This window comes from Echeneis naucrates, chromosome 13 (genome assembly GCF_900963305.1).
Source record: "Echeneis naucrates chromosome 13, fEcheNa1.1, whole genome shotgun sequence".
NCBI classification, from domain to species: Eukaryota; Metazoa; Chordata; class Actinopteri; order Carangiformes; family Echeneidae; genus Echeneis; species Echeneis naucrates.
In genome coordinates, this window is record NC_042523.1 from 22,293,019 (window position 1) to 22,318,162 (window position 25,144).

Consider the following 25,144-nt stretch of genomic DNA (forward strand, 5'->3'; position numbering starts at 1 on the left):
TGCGAGTTTAGCTGAGTTTATTCTTATTCACATTTAAAAGATTCTAATGGCAGCACATTGTTCCACCATACAGGAGCGAGACATCCGGTCCCACAGAGGGGAAGAAAAAAACAAAAACAAAAACAAAACCAAAAAAAAAAACATCTTTTTATAAGACAATTTTCAAAAGTAAACCCAGGATAAAAACCCAATGGGGTAAAACGGCAGAGAGTAAAACAAAAAAGCAGCATTTAAAATGTGAGTGGATTGGATGTGTGTGTGTGTCGGGGGGGGGGGGGGGGGGGTTGTGTGCTTTGTACGCGTGTGCTGTCTCAGAGGCACATTAGCAGTCGAAGACAAAGCCTCACCTTTAGATCAATCTCCATCAGCTTTATAGGAGCTAAAGAGCCAACAACAGCAGGGTCCTTCGAGTTCACCGAACAAGATGGAGGCTTAAAATCAGGCTGGAGTGAGTGATGGAGGGTGATATAAAGAGATGGAGGAGGGAGGTGTGTGTGCGCACAGGCCAGCATTGTGTTGTGTTGTGTTGTGTTGTGTTTGGTAGACGGGGACTGCTGATTTGTCAGTGAGTTGTCCTCGTACTTAAAACAGCGTTGGCTTTGTCACCATACAGTCGCACATACACTGTACATGTACTCCATGTGTGTTGCACTGTGTACACACAAAGACAGAGCTGTGTGTGGACTCTGCCCCCCCCACCCCACCCCTCTCCTGTGGCTTGAAGGGATTGTTGTGTCTCCACAGAGCCTGCTGTGTTGCCAGGAATATAAATATACATACCAACATGTTCCCGAGGAAGCTTTCCACAGTGTGTTGGGTAAACTGTCGCCCCAAAAACCACAGCAGTGAAGCGCTGACAGCCCGTCTGACAGAGGACGTGTGTGTGTGTGTGTTTAAATATATTTGATTAGCAGGAAACTGAATTCCAACATTCTCTTTTAATCTCTCTCTCTTTTCATTTCTGTCTACTTCCCAGGAGAGAAACAGCAGGCAGCAACAGAAAAGGTAAAAAAATAACAGGAAAAAAAAAAAAACAAAAACAAAAAACAAGCATCCAAAATGGGAAATCCCCAACTGGTGTAAACAAAACCCCTCACCGCGGCGTCTTCACCACCCTTCGTCGTCAAACTCGTCCTCAGCAGGAGTCTGATGGTTGTGATTAAGTTCAGTTTGGAGGCTGGTTATGATAAAAACAAGTGTGAGTCAGCTTCTTCCCGTGTGTGTGTGTGTGTGTGTGTGTGTGTGTGTGTGTGTGTGTGCGGTCACTGGTATTGGAGGTAGTTCTTGAGAGTCTGTGGCAGTGGCAGTGTGTCGATGTGATGGATGCGTTCTCTGCCCAGGGCCAGTCGAGCTACTCGTCTGCACAGATCCATGAGCGGCAGAGGCTCCGCTGTAGGAGGGGGGAGAAGAGGGAGAGATCTGAGCGTTTGTTTGTTCTGATATATATATTAAAAAAAAAAAACAAACAAACATCAGAGGCCAAGTGTTGTGTTCCTGTTCATGTGGTTAGTTCAGTCATCTGAGGTTTGTGAAATGAAAACGAGCCGGTTGGAGAAAGGACAACAGATTATCTAAGCTGTTTAGGAAGAATCCACTGAATCAACACATTTCTGCAGTCGAACTTTGATTCCTACATTCGTTTTCAGCCAGCGAATCAAGTGACATCACAGAACAGAGGTCTCGGTTCCTCGGTTCCATAAACAGAATCCAGAGATCGTTTGTCGTGTTAATTTGTTTGAATTTAATCACCGTCCATCCGAGGGCCAACCCCAACACTGTGAAGTGGACTCCAAAGAGCTGCATACAGCACAATGCAAGAAGATCAATACATCTGCTCATACACTGAGTGCATTACAAGGGAGGAACATGCTGTTGTAATGTTTCCTGTACACCTGAGTCAGCCACTTGCACACAAACTGAAATCAATTCCTCCTTAACCCAACAAAGCAACCTGACCCTTGTTCTGTAAGGACTCCTCTAATTACACTGCTGCCCCCTGCATGTTAACGGCAAGCGGGAGCAGCCAGCGATATTGAAATATTCTCACTGCACACGTCATCACCGCAGTCAATGAGCGCCAGTGTGAGCCAACAACTTCCCTCCAGCTAATTTTGGAGGTAAGTGCTGTCTCTGCGTGTCAGATGGACGGACTCTTAACTGCTTTATGGACGTCAAGCTGCTCCACCTGGAAGCACCATCTGCCGGAGCAGAATCCCTGATGCTCAGCGTCCACGCTGAAGGACGAGAGCGGGGGCATTCACAAGTGATGCGCACGCTAACTGACAGGCAAAGATTGGAAAGAAGAAAGTGCCGTTGGGTTAACACAGTCTCATTGATTCTCACTCTCATTGATAAAGCCAGCGGTTCAGCAAAGTTGTCTTCGGGACAAAGGCCTTGAAAGAGTCCTATCAAACGGTGGCATCAAATCATTAACACCCCCACCTCCCTCACAGAGGGGCACACAGGGCGGGACAAGCCTTCTCTGTGACTGATTCAGCCATTTCTCTCCGCAGTCTATTAAAAGCTGCACCACATCACCACAACCGGGCTGACCCCCCCCCCGACCACCACACAAATATGGAGCAAATATCCGACGTCTGGTCTGAAGTGTTTTCATGGAGGGCAGACTGAGCCTGACCAGAGGCATTCATTCCTCTGGCCATGGGCTGATGCCCCCCCCCCCCCTCCAGATTAACAATGAACGGTGAACACACAAACGCAGCTAAAGGGAAACAAGAGCTGTGAGAGTGGAGAAGAATCTGATAAACACCCCTCAGCCACCATCACGATGCTAATTAAGAGCAGAAATCTTTCCTAAATGTCTCTGCTGGGATAAATGATGATGAACTTTGTAGTGATTTATCTCTCCAGAAATTTCTGGTGCTTTTCCCCGCCAGTTCATTTGCAATTAACGTTGAGCTTTTCTTCCCGGATTCCTCGGCTGCGGTCTGGAAAGTGACCTTTGGAATGGCAGTGAGGGGAAATAATGAAATCCGCCGGTGAACAACAGCTGACGGGCTGCAGAGAATAGAGTGCCGCTACGTGGATTTATTTGGCTCTCTGTGTGCTTAATGAAAAGCCTTTGTGCGAGCACCACAGGGACATGTGGCAGAGCGGGGGATTCATTTGTGGTCGCATCAACACGGTAAGTCACCAAATCGGAGAGACGTGCTGAATGAGCTCGGACCGAATGTGCAGCCACTTGTTCGGGGAGACCGCACTGCTGATGACTGTCCACACCACCACTTGGCCGGACGACGGTGCTCTTTGTGCAACGTGCGCAGCGGCAGGTTCACCCTTTTATCACGTCGGCTTACAAGGTTAGAAACCAGTAAAGCTGCCGGGTTCATCCTGCAGCCAGTGACCGCTTGAACTCTCATACACTCCCAGCAGGAGGAACCTCCAGAGATGGATGCACTTTCCATTCGGGCCTGACGGCAGCTATCAATCATATCAGTTGCTCATCTGCACAGCCTCCGCATTTAGGTAGTTTCCATAGCAACCTGCTCCTGTCACTCTTAAAGGGAGTGTACAGTCATCACGTTACATGCACCACATGCATCTAGAATTGCTGCGTCTGTTGTTTACAGTTTAACCGTTAAACAAAATACGGTTTAGTATAAAGACCTTTAAACTGTGTGAAGCTGTGAAGAAGAAAAACATTTACTGTCGTTTCAGCTTATGTTAAACGGCGAGATGCACAAAATAAAGAAGAGCCTGCACGGTCTTCACAAGCATAGTCAAGATACCAATTTCAGTAAGACCAGGATCAGCCAAATGTGCGTACATTAGATTCCAGCTGCATCGTTATTCTACATGTTTTCTGCTCCTGTTACCAGGAGAAAAAAAAAAAAAAGAAAAGAAAAGAAGCAGCAGTCATTAGTTGTGAGGTGTAAAGTGTAAGGGCGAGACTTTCATTATGTCAAAAGTGAAACATGGCTGCCTGCATTTAAAAAAAAAAAAAGATGCCAGATCGATGCCACCAGGGGCAGATGCAGCTCGCTCTCGAGAGAGAGAGAGAGAGAGAGAAGTGATGCTGTAATGATGCTACAAACTTCCTGAGGAAGCAGCCAATCCCTGCTGACACCGGTTGGTCTCCGTGGCGGAGGCCGCCCCGGGCCATAAGCGGTCCCAAGCACCAAGAGGGGCGGTCTCAAAGAGTAATCATTACAGACTTCACAACTCTAAAAGAAACTCCAAATCAACGAAAAAGTCTTTTCTGTAACTGGGAGTGAACTTCCATTGCAATTGTGGTTCAAATTACTGCTGGAAGTCACAAACAAAATCAAAGCCACGTGCCATTCATGGAGAATATTTTGTTTATTTTTCTAAAATGTATGCCTTTATTATTATTTAGCACAGAGATGGAAAATCGGAAGCGGGACATAAAGGAGCCCCTTCCCATTGTCCATCGGGTTGATGTGGAGACTATTATCAGCACAGGATGAAGTCCAGCATCAGCGGTAACATCTCGGACTTTTCTGCTCCAACACTAAACTGACACATACAATATTTAGATTCTTGCATAAATATTTAGATTATGTGATGAATTTTGCTGCATGTTATCTCTCACACATGAAAGGTTTAATAATTCATTTGAGATCGTTAGCTGGAAAGAGTTCCGTAATTCAGTCGTTCATATTCATCGTTTCGTCGCCTTTGGATTCATCGTGTAGCTGCTCATCTAACGCTTCCTTCCCTCTGAAGCGGTCGCGTCTCCTCTGCGATGGCTGCAGACCAGTTTCTGACAGATATATAGCTCTCTGAAATGGAGATGTGATTGTGGGAGAGTGCCTGGCTGGCCGGCACTCACCTACCTGACACTTTATTGAGAACAAAGTGGAGGGGCAAGTCTTAGGATGACGGCACGTCAGCTTGTCTAGCCTCACCGAGGTGAGATGGCTTATAGGCGACTGACCGCCCCCCCACCTCCCCCGAGTCCCCAGCCAAGTGAATTCATGAGGGTCTGTGCACGCTGCACACACACAACCACGAAGACGCCGCGACCCAGTTATGTCCCACTTCGAATAAGAGGCAACACGGGGAGGTCTTTTTGACACGTGATCAAATTTAATCTTGGTTGGACTCCTCCCCCTCGCTCTGCATTCCTTTCATTACACGAGCTGCACCCAGGTAACAGCAGAGGGTGCAGACCGGCGGCCACGCTTATCTAATAGATTAGCATAAAGCTGCTGGGGACTGTCTGACCTACTTTTAAGATGACAAGTGTACGCGTCTACGTATAAAAAGGCCCTCAAGGTGCCCGCACACAACGCCCAAAAATGCTTTTCACTGACAGGTCAAAGGGAGGAGAGGGGAGGTATTTCAGGACGAACTGAAATGGGTCAGTGATATACCAAACTACAAACCACAAAGAAAGAAAAGTAGAGCGGACAGACAAGGTGAACGGGAAGGAGGACGCAAAAAGACGAAATCATCATGCCTCCGACTAATTGCAGGACGCAGGTGCACAAACTGAATCGTCCAGTCGGGGCGGAATGCAATTGTTCACTGAACTTGCTAGAAGCTGATCTGAATTCCTTCTGCTGACAATATCTGACTTCCCATCATTCGCCCCGCTGAGCTAGTGAGCACCAGACTGCCATCAGTTTGGTCCTTTGCTCCCGCTGGTGCTGTGACAGTGGAACGCATTGATAAACAGGACACACTGCTCAACAATCACACACAGACACACACTTGCAAGGATGACACACTTATCTGCAGAGATTTCCAAGCTGAGGTTAAAAGAGTTTTTGAAGGATGAGAGATTGTTTTTCTCTTGACTGAAACTTGTTAAAGCATTTATTATAGATTAAATGTTAGGTTTCTTTAACTTTCAATTTGATTATAAACACATAAAATATTTAAAATTTGGAGTTTTACTCTTCCCAAAACAAATAATGCTGTTGCACATGTCATGTTTTACTGAGTGGTGGCAGTAAAAGCACTGATGTGAGAAGTGTTGGCGTGAGTCCATGGATAGTTTTTAAGTGTAAAATGTGCCAGGATGGATTTGTTTACACAACAACAGAGAAGGGAGGATAAATTCAAGGGGGCTTCAAAAAAAATTAAAATAAAAAAAGGACACGCTGGGAAAAAAAAAAAAAAGTGATCATTCCGAGAACATACCAGGTGTTGTTCATTCAATCATTGTTTTTGGTCTGCTGGCTCTGTGCTTTTATCACCACTGCTGAAAAAACCAGAGAAGGTTCAACAGGATCAGAATGAAAATTTCCATCCATGTTGATGCACTGACAGGAAACAGATGGCTCACCGGCCCAAACAGACAGAGACACAGGAGCAGCCACTGCTTTTCCTCATCACAAATGCACTAAAAGAAAGAAAAACTGGACATTAACGCTATATCAGAAGGACTGCTCATTTAAAATTGAACAGCCTTGATGTTTCTGTTCTTCAAAGATTTGCTTAAAAAAAAAAAAAAAAAAAATTAGTGGAGCTGCTGCTGCTGAGCTGGAGTCTTTAGTCAGCATTAGGAAACACTGATCCGGATTTTTAAAAAGGAGCATGAACAATATTAAAGAAAACCTCAACTTTAACGATCTGGCTATTCAAAATAAGGACGTCAGACAAAATGTTGTTTCACTAACATGAGAAGGGATTCACAACTGAACATCGGACCCGATTTTGCAGTAGGGGAAAAAAAAACAAAGAAAAATAAAAACCACCAGGCGGCGACCAAACGTGATGATGTGGTTGGATTTGACCTGCAGACAAAGTATGTGAACACATTCACTCATAAGAACCAGTTGCCAGCAAGACACAATAAAACCAGTAAGACTGCTGAAAAACAAGACGTGGCTGAGAGACTCTCAGGTTTCCACAGCACCAGCACCAAAGGCCACAATTAACCCTCATGTGATTCAGACTGCTTTTATATCAAAATAAGAACGGTCCACAATTGACTGATCAACATCCTGAAGGTGCTCGGAGAACAAAATTAGCTTGATGAAAATCCAACAGGACCATTTAGCCTATATAGAGAATACGTGTAAAATGCTGTGACGGCACTAACTGGATGATTTTTAATCCACGTGGGTCTTCTGTAAAGCGGCGCATCAGCTCAACTGTCAAGCTCCAGCCTGCTTCTGTGCTGTGAATGTGGCCGGCGGACAGACGGAGGGACGACGCACCATTTGCATTGGGCAGCAAAACTAGTGAACGAGCAAGCTGAGCTGGTCAACAATTAACCACCCACCTACCACGCCAAAAAAAAAAAAAAAAAAAAAAAAAAAAAAAGTCAGCAGAAAAACCGTTTCCACAGCAACCGCCGTCACAACTGGGGTGTGTGAACACGGAGAAAAGGATTAAAGCTGAAAAAGGAAGAGGAGGAAGACAGAGAAAGGAGAATAGAGAGGAGGAGACTGATCACAAGAAGAGTCAGAGTCAAACAGGGTTCATTTGTGGGCGGGGTGGGGGGAGGGGGGCATTCATGTCAATGGAGTGTGTGAAATACTTCCTCCTCTCTGCTCGTCTCGTTCAGGTGTAAATGAGTTCGGCTCGGCTTGTTGCCATGTAGCTGAACGGTTGGTTTTGTTGTGGTGGAGAGAGGAAGATGACACCAAACTTTCTTGTTCTTGGGTATGTTAGTAAATCAGAGGTGTGAAAAAAAAATGACAAAACTTCCTCCCTCCCCTCCTTAGGCTCGGTTTTTAAGGGTCTCTGGGACCGACGAGCTCGGCGAGATAAGCTGCAAATGCACCAAAGCGGGGTATTAAAGGACGACGCAGGAGGGAGAGAAAAGTGGAGGGACTTTTAATCACTTCAGGCTTCCCAGGCAGTCAGAGATGGGATGATGATAAAACAACTGAAGTGAGAGAGCTGAGGAGGAAATAGAAGAGAATGAGACTACAAGAGAAGCAAAAAAAGACCGAACTTGAAAAGTGAACTAAAGTGAATCCTCAGAGTTTCCGTAAGCGGATGAACAAAACGCTAAATGTGGGAATAACGTTTTGATGGCTCAATTCATCGCATGGAGAAGAGCCTTAAAGCCGACATCATGCTCTCCGCTCTCAGGTGACTTCTGTCACAAAACCAGAGCTTCACAACTCCACTGATATCACGTGCAGCCTTCACAAAGTGAATATTAATCAATAATATTCATCACGTTGATGTTTCAGCGGCCCATCTCGTCTGACGGCGAAGATTAAGTAGAGAAAAGAGAATCTGGTGAATGATGCGAGTTCACACTTTGCATGTTGGCACCATTAGCTGTTTTCATCGGCAAACTGCTCTGCCATCTTCGAGCTTCATTAGTCACAAGTGCCAAAAAAAAAAAAAAAAAAAACTATCAATGGATCAAACCACTTACGCTTTTGAGTATAACCAGCACTTCTACAAAAGAAGATAAGAAACATTGTCTGACAGATCTTCTCCAAGTAAGAAAAGCAGAGCCTGTTACCACTCGTCACAATGTGAACCTGACTGAGCTTCATATTCTCTCCAGATATTTATGTCACAAATGTTCAGTTTGCTTCTGATACTGTCAGAATTAAACCTGGATATTAGAAAAGTAATCATAATGAACAAATTTTGTTTATTAAATTTGACTTCACGTAATAATTTTTGCAGAACAGCTTGTTTCACTTATTGTCACTTTAAGAGAGCGCACCTTGCTCATTTATCTCATTTTAACTGGAGTCGTACAGTTTTCATGCTGGTTTTGACCCGGGGATCGGATTCCTGGAGCTTTTTGTTGGTCAGACATGTGTAAGCCGCGACTACCAGTCGGGTCACATTTTTGATCCTTGAAACACACAAAAGCTTGTTCTTTACCATCAATAGGTTTGATTCAAGACAATTTGCATGCAAGCACACACTTGCACACCTAACTTCCCCACAATTAAAGGCCAGACGCTGAACTCAGAGGCACACTGGGGAGTTCCTCCTCTATTGGCTGCCGTCCACCAAGGCGCACACGCACGAACACACACACACGAACACACACACGAACACACACACACGAACACACACACACACACACACACACACACACACACACACACACACACACACACACACACACACACACACACACACACACACACACACACACACACACACACACACGGCTCGAAGCCGTGGACACCGCGTCCATGTCTTCCTGTCAGCTATGCCTGCTTTGGGTCTATAGAAGTTAATTACAGGAGGGAGGACTGAAGGCTGCAGAATCTGAGGTTCAGTTGTCATGATTGGGATGACTCGACTTGTCGGAATGGTGCAAACTGACACTGCTCCACATGTCGCTGTGACGACTTCAAAGGAAGAGGTAAACAGATATTCTGACATTTTGTTTTTTTGTCTAAGTACGAATGCCTGGAGAGTTAAGAGGGTGATAAAGAGCACACGTGAAATAGTATGCAGAGAGCACGTTTATATCGATAAACAAAGCAGCAGTCTCGCTCATTGTGGCCTTTTTGCACATCAATCCTCCACGCTGTCTCAAGAAAACAAATCTGGAAGGAAAAGTCTTTTCAACATTAAACCTTAAAGGCCTGTATGATCTGGAGACAAGATGGGGAGTCCAGGAGTTGGACGTTAGCCAAACCGTTGCTTCTTATTGATGTACCATATTTCAGATATTCACCCGCATGAACACAACTACACTGATTTTCAGAACTATCTGTGCAGATCCACAAACCTCCCTTCTCCCTTTTTATTTAATGACAAAGCTGCTAATTAGAAAAACTTGCCCAGCTGTGAAATGTGTGCGCCGTTACCCTCATAACATTAAGTCCTGATATTAAGAATGAAAACAGATAACTGATATTAAACTGGAAAGGAAACATATTTAACATCAAATATTTATGTCCGCTAAATCTTCAACGCAACAAGTGCTACTTTAATGAGGCTTTATACATCATATGTGCAGTAAACAGAAAGCAGAAGGAATTAGCAGGTGTCGAGGCTGATGAATCGACTACAAGATGTTTAGGAGAACATCAACATTTGAATTTTTGGCCCAATTTTACGATTGGCAACTAAAATAACTTGAAATTGCACAACCCCTGCTGCACAGTCACCTTCAAATATAAAAGTGCCATTGATGGCTTTTAGTGTGTCAGTGTGTGTTCAGAGTTGTGCCACTTACGATCAAGTCCGTTGACGTATCGAATGGAAACCTCGCAGTGTCCCCACACAGCACTGACGATGGGATACAGTCTCTTGCCCTTTAGGCCTCTAAAAGCAACTCCCAGATACTGTCCGTCCACCATGAAGCTCAGAGTCCCTTCGTCCATGTCCAGTATTACTGTCAGAGAGTCTGGAAGCACAAAGGACTCGTCCGGCTCCAGGAAACAGGGATACGTGGGCGCTGACGTGGAAACAGGTCGGTTCTTTCCGTCGTGGTAGAGCCTGTTCCGACCCAGGTCCCATCCCCAGGACTCAGAGTCTGAGCCCACCAAGGCCATGTAGCCCACTGAGTGTAAAGGTGCTTCGGCGGTGGCCACGCCCACGACGGCATGGGTGCCCCTTTGTCTGGCCGGCCAGTGAATCCTCCAGACGTGAAGGCCCCTGGTGTAGCCCACCTTGCCCCGGATGCAGTCTGTGCTCTGAGCGACGGGATGTCGGTGGAAAGTCAGCTTGTCATCCTCCTTCACGAAGACGTTGAGGGACCGGTCGTCGGGATTCCAGGCGTGGCGAAGCTGCGCCTCGGGGCAGGCTGCCGGCATGTCCAGCAGCAAGTCTAGCCGGGGGGGCCGACAGAAATCCGGGCCCCTCAGCTCGCGGCGCACCGGGTGATAGGAGGGCTCTCCTCTGACATCCACTGACTTAATACTGGCTGAGATCTTCTGGCCCATGGCTGGGTTCGGTCCAGGACAGGCAGGGTCGGAGGGGAGGGAAGTGGATGGACCGAGGGTCGTAATGAGGGGGCGGCGTGTCCCGACGTTACCTCATGAGCGCAGCGACAACGTAGAAAGTCCTGGGTGGGAAGATGCTCCTAACTCAGCCGGGCCGAACCACACTCCTGAAACACACAGACAGAAACGTGGATCAAAGCTGTGTGACATCTTGACAGGACACAGCAACATTTAAGCACAAAGGTCCAGTTTAAAAGGGAAAACAATGCAAGACACAGACTTCAGGATTTTCTTTTTAATGAAAATGTAAATATAAATTCTTAAAAGATATTTTAATTTGTTATATTTTCCAGTTAGAACTGAGTCTTAAGGTGAACAACAGACAGACCTTATTATGAATACACAAATAAATGACAGCACTTTTAGAGTTGACAAAAAATAAACTTTTTCCTAACTTATTTGTCTTTCTTTTTTTTTTTTTTTAAACTGATGACGCCAAGTTTTCTGCAGAAGTTTTTAGACCAACCATCTGATCGGCACAAGGTGTCACCTTTAGCTTGATGAATAAAACACTTGTTGTTTCAGGTGCATTTTCGTAAACAGACTGAGAGGCTGTCAGGAGCAGAAATATGGCATCGACTGCACTGGCTTCGTGCCAGAGCTGCAAAGAGCAGGGGACATGACAGGGAAGGAGAAATGAAGGATGAACTCGTCTTCACTTTCTGTGGTCTTTAGCTGCCCAATTTGAAGTGTGGACAAACACACATTTGAGTGTTTTCCTGTCTTAGTGCATCTGCCTGTTTGTCACATGATAGTTAATTAAAAAGAATTTAAAAATAAAAAAATAAAGGCTGGGCCCTCGAAGAGATGGAAGCAAACTAGACAGAGTTGGCACGGGGTCATAGTGACACGGGGAGGACTTGCTCAAACAGGCGGCTGACTTCAGTGTGTGCTTTCTCTTCTTGGCCAATTCCTCTTTTGCCAAGCTAACAAATGTGATGCAATTCATATTGATAGTCCTTGTGAGTTTATGTAATGTGAATGGTGAGTTTTCAGTCAGCAGCTTTGGCTCCTTCCGGGGCCTTTATGACCGAAGTTCAGAGAAGCTCATCCAAATCTGCAGCTCTGACATCAATCCTTCCTATAAGCAACCCCTCAGATGTTTTTCTCACCCGTCCAGTTCTTAGAAAAGGACTCCACATGACTCTTCCAGGGAAAGTACAGAAGGGAACTGGTCCAGATCAACCAGGGGAGGCTTGAATCACACACACACACAGATGCTGTGTGTGTGTGTGTGTGAGATTGAAACAGAATGAGAGATCAAGGGGACTGAATTGAGATTTGTCCGTTTTACACTTTGAAAGGCAATAAACGGGGACAGCTTTAACGAGATAACCCCCTGCAGAGCTCAGCCGGTCTGCACGGCATGACGCAGTGTTCCCAGCATTTCAATAAACCGAGGAGCGTTGCCATTTAAAGTCGGCACATTGTGAATTGTGCAGATGAAAGTAGGTGCGAGAAAACAATAAAAGTGATGACAATGTGATGAAAAGGGCAAACGCTTTCATAGCAACTATTAACACGCACAAGTCGTTTTTGCATGAACAGAGCCCATAAAGGGCGAAAGCCCAGTATTTTAATATTAATTCATGCTATCAGAGCTGATGCATGGAGCCACTTCCAGACAAATGGCGGGACGATTTATCATGCAGCACAACTTAGTGCAAGACAACTAAATCACCCTGCTAATACACAAAGAGATTTTTGCTGGAAACGCCTCACTGATTCACCGTCAGCGAGGAAATACAGGACCAGGGAGAAGATTCTAAACAGGGAAGGATGAGCAGAAAGATTAAAAGTGATGAGAAGAGGACAGTTTGTTATGTTTTAGCTTCACTGTGAGTAATTCATCTTCAACGCTTACAGTGACACACACACATAGTCTGCATTTTAACTACAGCAGCCAGACTTGGACCGCACATTCGTCTAAATATGTAGTTACTGTATCTGGTGTTGTGTATTCATGGCACAAGTCCACAGGGCCTGTCTGAGTTTGAGTCTATTATTAGGTGCGAGTTTTTAAGTGTGTGTAATAGACATGTTATGGTGGCGACAGACAGGACAGTTGGGAATTAGAGGTTAACAGAAAAAAAAAAAAATAAAAAATTAAATAAATAAAAATCTGATGTTCCTGATGTTTTCTGACTGTCTGGATATTGTATTTTTAGCTTCAGCCCATGAAAAAAAAAAAGAAAGAGCAAAATCCAGATCCTACTGCATCTTGCAGCAATAATTGGGCGTCTTGGAGAAGAAGGTGGAGGCAGAGTAGGGGTCGTGTCAGAGAAACCCTCCGGGAATATTCGATGCCATCCGTACAGAGCTGACAGCATCAGAAGCTTCCAGCTGTTGAATATCAAGCTTGAAAAATCAGCCTCAGTCCGGTGTGGGGCCAGCAGTGCTGACTTCAGGAGGTGCTCCACACACAGCTGATTGTGGCTGATTGAGCTCTTTTTCTGCAGCATCGCCAGACAGGAAACACGGCGATCTGAGAGACGAGGCAGTTTTCAGCTTCATATTTCGACGTGGTGACTAATGATGGTGCGAGTCGAGACGCCGTCATCAGCTGCTACCCCACTTCAACGAATTCCCACCGTCTGCATCCTCTGTGATCCTTTCAGATTATTTTACAAATGATAACCCAAACACAGCCGACGCTGGGCGAGGGAGGGACACACCCTGGACAGATCAGTCCACTGCAGGACTGACCTGTAAAGACAAACAACTGAACTCACACACAGTCACGCCTGCAGGCGAGTTACAGTTTACTAGTGTGCTTATTTTTGGACTGTGAGGGGAAGCAGGGGAAGCTGGTGGGAACCCGCACAGGTACAGGAAGAGCATGCAGAAACACCCCGAGGTTCAAACGCCGAGCCTTGTTCCTGTGATGCAGTAGCACTAAAACCTGCACCAAAAATACAAACAAAAACACAAACTAGCACCTTGATATCATTTATCATGAGCTGCTTTGCTTTCACATATAAAAAGTTTGTACACTGGTGAAAGTAAATGTGGCCTTTATAACACATTAAGGTTAGCATATTAATCAAATGTACTAATTTCTTATTCAAATAGAGGACTAAAGGTTCGGAAAACCTGCAGGTACATAAAGTTATTTATTTTCAGGGAGCATCACAAGTCCTTCACTCAAAAATGCACTGAAGCAGCAGACTAACATGCTGCAGCATCAATAAATCTTTTCCCCTCCAGAACAGCTGTTACCGGCTCTTACTGCCGTCTCCATCGCTATAAACAGGCATCATCACGGACGACCTGCAATACGCCTGGACTCTCAGGCGAAACCCAAGCAGCACTGCGCAGCACCTGGAGGCGTGGATAAAGGGATCTTTAAGGAGCTGGCTTAGTACTGAAAGGTGAGTGAAGGGGCAGAAGCAAAGCAGGCTGGGATTCTCAGAGGCAAGTGGAGAGATGAGAGGCGAAGGCGGGACATGAAGGAGAGAAGAGCCAAGAGGAGAGATTAAGGAGATATGCAGCAGTAGGGCAGGTGAGAGACGGGTCACGGTGGGAACTGTGAAAGAAAAAGTGCAAGAACAAATAAAGATGAAGTGCACCGATCCCGTTATGTTTGACTTCAGTTTATCCGCCCCACTTTGTTTAAAAAAGGAGTGCAGTGATTTCCCTAAGCTCTGACTGAAGGACAGATGGGCCGCGAGGAAGAACTGGAGCTGTTTAAGATGCAACATGACCAGAATCCACCACACGAACTTGTTATCTCCAGCGGGGGAGGCAGCGACACGAAGAAGGCTGCTGGTAGCGGAGCAGCCATTGTTAGCATATCAAACGTGCACAGCCCCAGTCTTAACACCGGCAACCCCCACCCAAACACACACAGAGGGGCTGGAGGGCACACAAATGCAGACTGGTAATGTGGCGACTTTGAAGTATCAACCACGACAAAACACACACACCTGGGGGGGGGGCGATGGTGACATGAATATGAGCGTGTGTGCGTCGTGCTACCGGGACAGAGACACTCCGATTAGCTTAGCATTGCAGGGATGGATTAACTGTTTACAGATGGCAACGTGTGCAAATGGAACAACAAGTGTGACCTTTCACTGAGCGTGTGCTTTCAGATTCCGCTTACATTCTCCATAAACTCAAACTTGAAATTATTCAAATGTTCAGCAAGATACGACAGAGAGGGAGAGAGAAGTGGGAGGAGGATGGGGAGGTTTAAGTTGTCGGCTGAACAACAAGTGACATGAATGATAAATGAGGGATTGTTGTAAACTAAGAGGCACTGGAAGCAAAACCAAAGCAGCTCAGGTTAAAATCCAAAGTGTGAAACATTAATAGTGACGTGGAAGAATGTGCTGAATTTCAATGTGAGTGTGAGCATTTTAAGTCTTCTCTTCTACAATTAACACAAAAAAAAAAAAGGCAAAGATTAAACAGCTTAAGTTACATCTTCATGGATTGTCTGATTTGTATTCAGAGCAAATAACCGCAACCAATAAGATTCACAGTTGTGTTAAGTTTTGTTTTTTCTGCCTTGCCTCAATGTCTTTGGACCACAAATTCAGATGAGGTTTTTCATCTCACACCCACGTAGGAGTTACGTGCAGCTGAGGATCAGTTTAAGAGTAACAGCAGGAGTTAAAGGAGTCTAAACAAAAGTTGGCGGTTCTGAGAGAAACCCTGTGAATTCAGCAGATCAGGCTGTGAGATGAGGCTGCCGGTGGCTCTTTTAGAGCGTCAATGCCAAATTTCTGTCAGCGAAAGAAACCCAGCACCAAAAGCTCACACTGTGGCCGCTGCTGCAAACCAACCAATCACAATAAGGCAGGAAATGAAGGAACGCACAGCATGCTAGCGTAATGCTACAGCTAAAAACACTGCCCCCCCCCTTTTATCCCATCCACCTCCGTCCCCCGGTCACCGCAGGCTTCGCCGTCCCCTCCTGCTCCTCCGTTCAGGACAGACACTGTTTGTTGTTCTGTCTCCTTTTCAAGTGCAAAAGCAGCTCAGGATGACGCAAACTGATGGCATGTCTCTGCTTGAATCCGTTCAGTCTTTTTTTTTTTTTTTTTTTAAATATGATTATCTGATCCAGATTTGAAAACACCTTGGATCTTTTAGATCCATCACATACTAAACCTGATTGAAATATTGCAATAGCTATCTGTCTCTGAAACTTAAGATCAAACTGTTTCATCTAACTTGTTGGAAGCGATTTGGGGACGTGGTCAGCATTCAGGTTGAACGTGGGACAGATCCAGCTTTTCTCTGTGTAACTGTTTTAGACTCATGAATGTTGAATTGGTTCATTTGTTAAATTGTTTTCTCTATTGCAGATAAAGTGACCATTATCAGAGCTAAAACTAAATATTACCAAAAAAAAAAAAAAAGAAACAAAACTTCAGCAATACTCAAAACTCTTTGGAAATATATACTTCCTTGTTTGTGGGTGAAAATTATAGACTTATATTTTTTACATGACAAAGTTAAGCCTTGACATTTTTACACAAAGTTTTGATCTTCACTTCAGCTTGGGTTGCAGAGTGAGTAACGCCACTGTCAGCTGTCGGACTTTCAGGTGATCCGAAGTGTAAATACGAGTGAAGACCACGCCGGCTTCATGTACCAGCAGAGTAACACAAGACGGAAAGTCGTCATGTGACGCTCTCACATGTGTGAAACACTACACCTGACGATGTAACGCTGGCCAGCTGGAGCGGCGTCCTGTTTACAGGCAGAACCAAAAGGTGGTAAATTCAACTAATCAGTGTAGAAACGGAAAAAACAAAACAAAAAAAAAAAAAAACCAAGCACATAACATGACAACACTCCCATCAGAAAACTAAAGTTTTCCAAAAATACTAGAGCAGCTTTGAAGTTTCATTTCATTCAGACATTTCAGAGCTGCAGCACACAGCCAGAGAGACTTTCGGTGGGATAAGCCCAGCAGCAGTTTGGCCAAGCAGAGGGAAGGAAAGAGGAAAAGGAAAAAAAGAAAAAGAAACTGAAAATGTCAGCAAGCCAGCGGGGAGACAAACATGAGGTCAAGAGACAGAAGCGGTCTGTGAGACGGGAAGACGTCTTACCATGAAAGCATTTCTCCGAAAGAAGTCAGGCGGCTCTCACACGGCAATGCGAGCGCGCAATCACAGCTGCCGAGTAAAAGAGGGAATATTCAGCCCTCAGTCTGTAGTCCAAAATGAGGTTAGAACACCACAGTCAACAGCCACTCAGAAAGAAGTGTGTGTGTGTGTGTGTGTCTTTGTGTATGTCGGTAAGTCGAAGAGTTCCTCCTTGTGACGCGAGGATGGGGAAAGAAAAGAGGGGGGGGGGAGAGAAAAAACAACCTGGCTCCAGTTCTCAGCTAAGGCTGGAAAACAGCTGCTGGAGGGAGGAGGGAAGAGAGGGAGCGCCGAGGGGGGAGGGAGGGAAAAGGGAAGGGCTTAGTGTGTCTTTCCCAAGCAGCGCACAACCAACCACTCATTTGTAGATGCACTGATTGTGTAGAAAACACACACAGTTCGAACACATTTCCTTCTCTTTTCCAACCTTCTGTCGAGCTGCGGAGCGGACGCTGGGTCGGGCCAAGAACAGCAGCTCTTTAGAAGTCTGCCTTGTGTTGTGGTCAGACAACACTTCACGTTCCCAGTCCACAATCCAGCACGTGTTTTTGCTGACTAAGGTATCGAGGATGAAGATATTTTAGCACAGTCACTTCTCATCTGGATGACGTAGAGTAGGAAAACGAGCGACTTTAATATCTCCACAGAATAAAGCCCTGATGGGGCCTCGGCTGAGTCAGGCTGACTTCAGCCTGAGCCGGCAGTCAGGCTGAACTCAGATACGGCCTGCGGATGGTGAGTTTATTTCTTCCTTTGTGGGTGTTTATTGTGACAAACAGGCTCCGAGGGAAAAGTGCAGACGGGTTGATTTCTAAATTTTCCAGCAGCTCATGTTCCACCTGTTTTCCTCCAAACGCTCTGCTCCTTCTTTGTTCTGGGGTCAATGCAATTTGAGATAACAGTTTCAGCTTCAGAGCAGATTTTCACTCGTTTTTTTGTTCAAGTTTTTTTTTCCTTTCTCAAATTTGTGTAATCTAATTTGCAACTGCAGCTTTTTCAACTGAGCCGTTACCCACAAAGTTTTACATGACAGTTTTTAAACTGAAGTTTTCTCCCAAATTCTCCTCACAAAGCATCTTGGACCTGCTTTTATTTTTCTAAGTAACATTGCCACGTCAGCCGACGTCAATTCTCATGTGGCAGAAACGCAGCGATTGGTTGATAAAAGACGAAGCCTTTCCCAAAAGTACAGCCTCGCACCACAGCGTTAAGCATTACTAGCATCAAAAGATGTCAAGACCTTTGAATCAACCTCTCCGAAAAGTATATCATCATTTTCTTAATCGAAAGTCATCCCTATTGAAACCTCCATATCAGCTAAAATGACTGCAGTATGAATTTATTTTCTTAGTTCAAAGACTTTCTGCAAACAAAGAGCCTGAATGCTGATAACTCTCATTTGCTTTGGAAATTAAGGTGTGTGTAAGCCACACAATTTGTTTGCCCCCGAGTTCATTTGGCTTTGCGGTATTTGGAGGCAGGACTGAATATGGGAAGTAGTGACGATTACACGAGACTCACTTGTTTAATAAATTAAAAACAGCAAGAAACGTATGGAAACCTTTTTTGTTTTTAAGAAGTCTGCCACAAAAAATAAATAGACAAATAAATCGCAGCATAATAAATGATTTTAACCTCCATTAACGTTTACTGGATGAAGTGCTGATTCTCTGGTTGTCGTTTAGAATCGGCGTCCTTTTGTGATGCGACTGGATAAGTCAGGCTCAGCAGAAGGATTGTGGCTATTTGAGAATAAGCTGTTCGTCTGGTGAGCTACCCCACCCGATCCTTTCTCCTTGGTAATGACACCATCCTCCGCCCTCTACCTCTGTATCCCTGCTTCTCCGCCTCTCATCTTTCTCCCCCGGGAGCTAAGGAAGCCCTCCTCTCACTTGTTACCGCCTCCTCCACACAACAGCGTTCCCATATGCATGCTCGCTCTCTTCAGAATTCAGCGGATGTTAATTAAATACGACTTCGCTCAAATTAACTCAAAAGGAACAAACGCAAAAGTGGAGTGTTCATTATACTGAAATGTGAGTGTTCACTCACAGAACAGCACAACAACCTAAAAAAATGAATAAATAAAAAAATAAAAAGCGCACTAATAAACATCCATATTAAAGTCAACAACAGGCTGCTGCTGTTTGCCCGGGGACAGATGTGTTTCGATGCAGCCGGGTGTGTTGAAAGCGAAGCAGCCAAAAGCTGATTGACCTAAAGTATCAGAAAGAGTGTGAGTTTGTGGGTGTCATAAAAAAAAAATAATAAAATCAATGTGAAAAAACCCAGAGCTAAATCCGAGGCGCCCAGTTGATCTTCAGGACGCAGAAAAGTTGGCAAGAAAACGGCAGAAGGGTGAAGAAGAGCCAAATAATGAATTTATGGAAAGAAAGATAGAGGAGGAAGTGTAAATGTAAGAAAAACAATAACACACAGAGCTGTGAAATACAACAGCATAGAACATGAACCGCACCGTGATCAAAAAACATGAAAAAGCCATCCTGCTATCAACTCCAATGAAGCAGATGGATGACTTTACTACCTGCAGATGAAAGAGCCAGGTCCACCAAAGGTAGAGCGCCGGTCAATAATAGACCTATCTGTCAAAATGACTTCCAGCTCACACCCGAAGGCCGAGGTCGAGTAGCAGTTTGCTGTCTGTGTCTCCGTTTAGGAGAAGAATCCGTCTGCATCAATGTGCCGAAGGTAACTCATGCTGAGAATCCGGTTTTTTTTTGTTTTTTTTTCCCCCCTCCACACAAACATAAACCTGCCTTCTCTGTAACTCCCCTCAAAATGAAAGGCTGCAATCCTTTCACGGATGAAGTGTCATAAATCAGTAAACTCTTTAACACTGCCAATCCACCCGGACCAGGTGATGATTAACAAAAAGGGAAAGGAAAAATAAACAGTTTAAAAACTGTTTACACAGAGGACTAAAATTTCACCCTGCCGATATTTACAAGCAGCTGATATGTGTTTGTGGTTTCTTTAATCCCAGGGCACGTCGGGATCCATCTGCGGACCCGTAATGGGAGGAAGCCTTGTGGGTATAAATGCTTTATTTCATAGATAATGTGATGTTATATGGGAAAAAAAGCAAAAGTCACTGCAGACTCTTTGCTGCATGAGATGCATTTCCTGTCTCTCTACGCTAAAACATGATCACAGATGAAGACAAATCCATTAAAATCGACCGTTACGTATTGTTTTATAAGAACTTCTGAAAGGAAAACAACCATATTAATCATAATAGATTCAAATTACACGGGACGATTAAATGTGAGATTTTTTTTTTTTTGTGTGTTTTTCATTGTTCTTTTCTTTTTAATACATTACAGAAAAAATCCAATATATCTGATCGTGTCACCTTGGGCTGCAGGACATTTTGATGTTTCCCCATTTTACTTGCCTGTTAATCAAATATATACCTGTCACATTAACTGATAAGGCAAATAATCGGTTTTATGGAGGAGAACTGATGCAGTATTTCATTACAAATCTTCCGGTCTTTGTCATCAAGCTGTCCAGTCTTCATGAGACTGAAGCCATGAAAAGTCTGTTGGCCAAAGCTGTAGGCTGAGACTGGAAACCTGGCACGATGAGCCATTACTCCCCTCAGCACCGACTTGCGCTTTTGTCATGCTTTCATAAGCTTGCACATACACAAATAAACCCGGCTATGCCAACGAAAACACACACCCATGTGATTAGAAAACAGGCTGCGCACACACACACACACAAAGAAAATCTGCATCATGCCAGAGAAAGTGAACATCCAACCCGAAAATCAAACTACATACAAAACAAATCGACACCGTTTTCTAAGTTTGTGTGTGTTTGTGTTGAACGGACAAACGACCAACGTTTCCGATTCGCTTCTCATGTGTTTTTGAATTGCACCGTGGTCGGAAAGCGTCGTTTTGCTTCAGCCGGCTTGTGTCAGTCATGATAAGAGCTGTTCTCTAAATGATAAGAAAAGCTTCAGTGTTTCCTATCTTATCTCCTTTAGCGTAGGAAACATTGGACTTTACCTCTGAGAAGGCACAATGCCTTTCTGCAGCAACATTTAAAAAACAACCCCAGACGCAGAACTACGTAAACACAATAAAAAGCATGTGTTATATGCTTGAGTGAATCCAGAAGTTATGGAAATCTATGTTTAACTTTCTCAACTCTAAATCCCTCATTACAAAAACACTACATACGTAAATGTTGCTTTAAAAGAGAATGTGACTTTTCAACTGCAGTCACAAAAGCAAACAAACTACAGCAGCAGTGTATTACTGATGAATTACCTGCTCAGCATGTTATGGGGTCAGATCTAAACAACCCCCCCCCCCCCCCCCCCCCCCGCTGGGACAGCTACTGAATTCAAAATGTGTAACATAAACGTACACTTGTCATGTCTTTAGCTTGCAGTTTTCCAAATATCTTTTCCACAAACAAAGACGCGTCTTAAATTCCACATTTGTTTTGTTGTTTTTTTTTTTTTTTTAAAGCCTCTTGCAATGGATTGCATCAATGTGTTATTTTTTTCCATTTTGTCAAACATGGGGCTGTTGTGTTGAATCGGTTTGACGCATGTGACACATACAATGCTCTCCCATCCCGCAGCTCGTTGTTCTTCTGCCTGTGTTCGGTCCATTCAGGTCTATGTGAGGTTCAGCGCTGTATTTCCAGTATTAAATAGTTATTCTGCACGGTTCAAACGAGTGCCATAGCATCCTCAGCCATGTGGATTTGTTGTGTGGTGCTTTGAGGTTGTTTGCATTATTTATGATGTGGTCTTGATCAAATTTGCCTGTAACACAAAACGCTTTAATCATGCTGGTGTCTGGGAGCAAAGTCATTTTTAAATTATGTTTCTGCTATTTTAGCTCGGGGAAATACTGGATGCTGCAGCTTTAATTCCGCCCGCACATACAAAGCTCTCTGTCAGCGTAGCCCAGGGTCAGGTTTTGTGTGGCACGTAGGTTTGTGTCATAAGCTTCTCTAAACCTGCACTTTTTTTTTTTTTAAAGGACTTGTTGAAATATTTAGCAGCCATCTTGGATCATTTTCCCCCCAAGCCTACGAGTAACCCGACGCCAGTCTGCTCAGGTTTCCACAGCTGGGTTTAAAATGTAAGGTACGTCAATCTGTCCTCAAGTCGGCCACGTTTCATCAGCAGGTGGGAGGAAACTTCACTTTCTTTTGTTGGGGGTCACAATGGACAGAAAGTCGTCCCTCTGCCGCCACAGGTATTATTTACCACGATGCATAACTCTGGCCGGCTCTGAAGCTTGAACAGAGGATGCTGCTGAATTTCGTGATCAGGTGGAGGGGGGGACGGAGAACTAACCTCTTAAACCATCTGCATGCTGGCGTCCTGAGAAAAGTGCATCTCCGCCAAAGTCACCGGGCCACAGGTCACAACATCAAAGCTCTGGTTATTTCCTGTGAAGAAAAAAAAAACAGCAAAAGGTCGGACAAGGGCAGTGCTGAGACACACAAGGGCGCGTTGTGTTATTAAACCTGGCAACATGCACGTTCACCTCACGACACACTGCTCCGTCGACGGCAGCTGAGGAAGAGGTGCTGGTACTAACAGATGATCGTGGCCAGGAATCTTTATGAGCGTCGACGCTCAGCAGCTCAAATATAGAGGCAACGCGCTGACATAATGTTTTGCATTATACATGTGAAGAGCCACTACAGCGCCGGTGGACGTCTTCCTGAGGAAACCCCGTTTGGGTTTGAGTCCAGTTCAAATTGAGGCCGAGATATTGCTCTAAAAACGACTCAAAATACGAAGATGGAGGCACAGGGAGGAGGATGAGAAGGAAGGAAGGAAGGAAAATCTACAAAGAGAGGAAAATTCTGCTCGTGAATATTCATGAGTTTGTGTTTTCAGCCATGATGCTGGTTTGAAAGGATAATCGCTCCCTGATTGGCTCTCATCAACCTTGATAACAAGGGCAGAAATCAACTGGATAACTTATCACAAGTGGTGCTGACCTCTTTGCCTTTGCGAGCATTTCCCATAATCAAAAACAATCTGGCAAAAAAATAAATAAATTCATATTTACATAAAATTTGGAGAAAGAAGAGTGGAGCTTCCGAGGAGTGACGGCTGGATCTGACCCCAAATGAGCATGTGCTGCTTGATGGCATTTTTTTATTTACTTCTAAGAAAAAGGAACAAAATTCATCATGTTTGTTTTGAGGAGGAACAAGTTTTTTTTGTTTTTTGTTTTAAAAAAGGTAAAAAATAAATACATAAATCGACGAAGAAGTAGGGCCATTTTCACATTGAATTCAATGGAATTGGACTAGTGCCGGTTAGCACTGCTGTGTAAACGAGCACAATCAGTCTCAAATCTTTAAGTGTTGCTTGGCAAAACTTGGGCCACTTGAAGAGAAAGCAGCAATCAGTGCATTTGTATTCTTCAGACTTTGACACCAGTAAATGAGAAAAACTCAGATGAAGTGATTAACAGATTAATTCGTTGACAGACAGATTTCTCCCTCCAACCTGTTTCCTGTCATCAGCGAGACTTCAACTGGGATTAACACGAACTGCCACTCAAGTCCTCCATTCACTCTGCAAAAAGACAAAACGTACCCACACACACACGCTCTGGCAATGCAGCATTTACTAAAAGACTTGATAATTATGCATCCAAATGAGCAATTGGGACGGGGGGGGGGGCGCCTGGCAGAGGAAGCAGCGAGCTGGACTAGTCTGGATAGAATCACAGTTGTACAAATGAATCTGCGTGGATCAATGGGGCCTTCTGGATTCTCACGCTGATTAAACAAACCACCAGCTCCTCTCTTAAGAAATCAAAGTCCCCCGACGGTATCAAACAACGGCTCAAACTGAAGCGTGCAAGAAGAATGAGCCACTGAGCTGGATGTGTTGGCAGCAGGACGCCCTTCAGAGCAATAACAGAGACACACACATCAGGATAATGTGTGGTCCAGCCAGACACGTCTCACCAGGACCGTCACCGACCCGTTTCCTCCCTCCCGCTCTGCCCACACAGATCCAGTAACAGTCAGAGCTGCTGCGGAAACCAGAGTCAAGGTGAAGTGATCTATGTAGAAACTGTGCATCTATGAAGCTTCCAACTGCTGCAGGCAGATACATAAACGTTGTGATAGAAAACATCTTTCTGATGGGAGTGACTTTAGTGTGGGAGTGGGACTTTATTGTCACGACACTTCAGATATAGCCACCAATGTTGTGTTGTTTTTTTAAGAAAGCTAACGCTGAAAGCTTTTGTGTGATAAAGCACATAAAGAAATTTACTCCAAATACCTCAAATGAGCCAAACTGGGGTCAATTCCTGCTCTTCATGTTAAACAAATAGAAAAATGGGCTCAATTTGAGTTGAAAGATCTAAATATTGGCCCAACACACTAAACACAAAATAAATAGAAATGTGACTGTGAAATTGTAAAAATCTGAAAAATCTGAGCCAAACTGACTTAAATTAAAGTACTTATGTTAAAAAGAGCTGCCAGAGGGAGGAAAATCAAATAAGCTGCATCCACTGGGAGAAACGTCACGAGCCAATCAAACAAGGTTCAGTCGTCGGACTGCAGCCACCTGAGTCTTTAAGTTTCCGTCACGTGGTTACTTTCCGCAGCACTGGTGAAGGTCAGCCAAAATTTCTAACAGCGCGCGTTGTTTGGATTCCAGCATGCATCACGTTCAGTCGAACGAGCCGAGCTCCTGAAGGCAAACTGTCGTCTTTCAGGGCAGAGTGGGCCACGTTGTTCTCTCTGCGATGGTCAGCGGGAACGGCCATAAACGGCTTTCCTTTCTGTCGTACATACACAACACATTGTACGGAGAAGTTTTACTGCGCCATTGTTCAGCCCTAACGCTCTTTTTACCACCACACTGCCCTCATTCAGCAATCAGCCCCGGCTGCACAGACATCTCTGAACTGATGCAAATGTTTACCAGCATCTCTTGTTCAGCTTTTGTCTTTTTTATCACCCGCTGAAAAGAAAGAGTACATTCAGTTTGCGGCAGCTGAGGAACAATCCAACAATTCCGATGTAGCTCACAAGCACTTGGGAAAGCAGTTTAACATGCTCAACAAGACGAGAAAAAGAGGACAGCTGAGCTGGCAGAAAATGTACCATCAGCGAGGGAGGAGGGGGGAG

General features: G+C 44.6%; 1 protein-coding gene across 2 annotated transcripts in view; it reads right to left on the reverse strand.

Annotated features, from left to right (window-relative positions):
• Positions 1-25,144, reverse strand: part of LOC115053053 (SPRY domain-containing SOCS box protein 4) — a 32,778-nt gene continuing 7,634 nt past the window's right edge. Inside the window, exons 2-4 of one of the 2 annotated variants that reach the window (XM_029517615.1) lie at positions 22,326-22,420; positions 10,109-10,984; positions 1-1,390 (exon numbers count right to left, since the gene is read on the reverse strand). In XM_029517615.1, the coding sequence (XP_029373475.1) occupies positions 1,263-1,390; positions 10,109-10,817 (837 nt within the window). In that variant the 5' untranslated portion in view covers positions 10,818-10,984; positions 22,326-22,420 and the 3' untranslated portion in view covers positions 1-1,262. Of the gene's footprint in view, positions 1,391-10,108; positions 10,985-16,942; positions 17,107-22,325; positions 22,421-25,144 lie in introns of those variants that run through there. The other variant, XM_029517616.1, reaches the window with a different exon arrangement.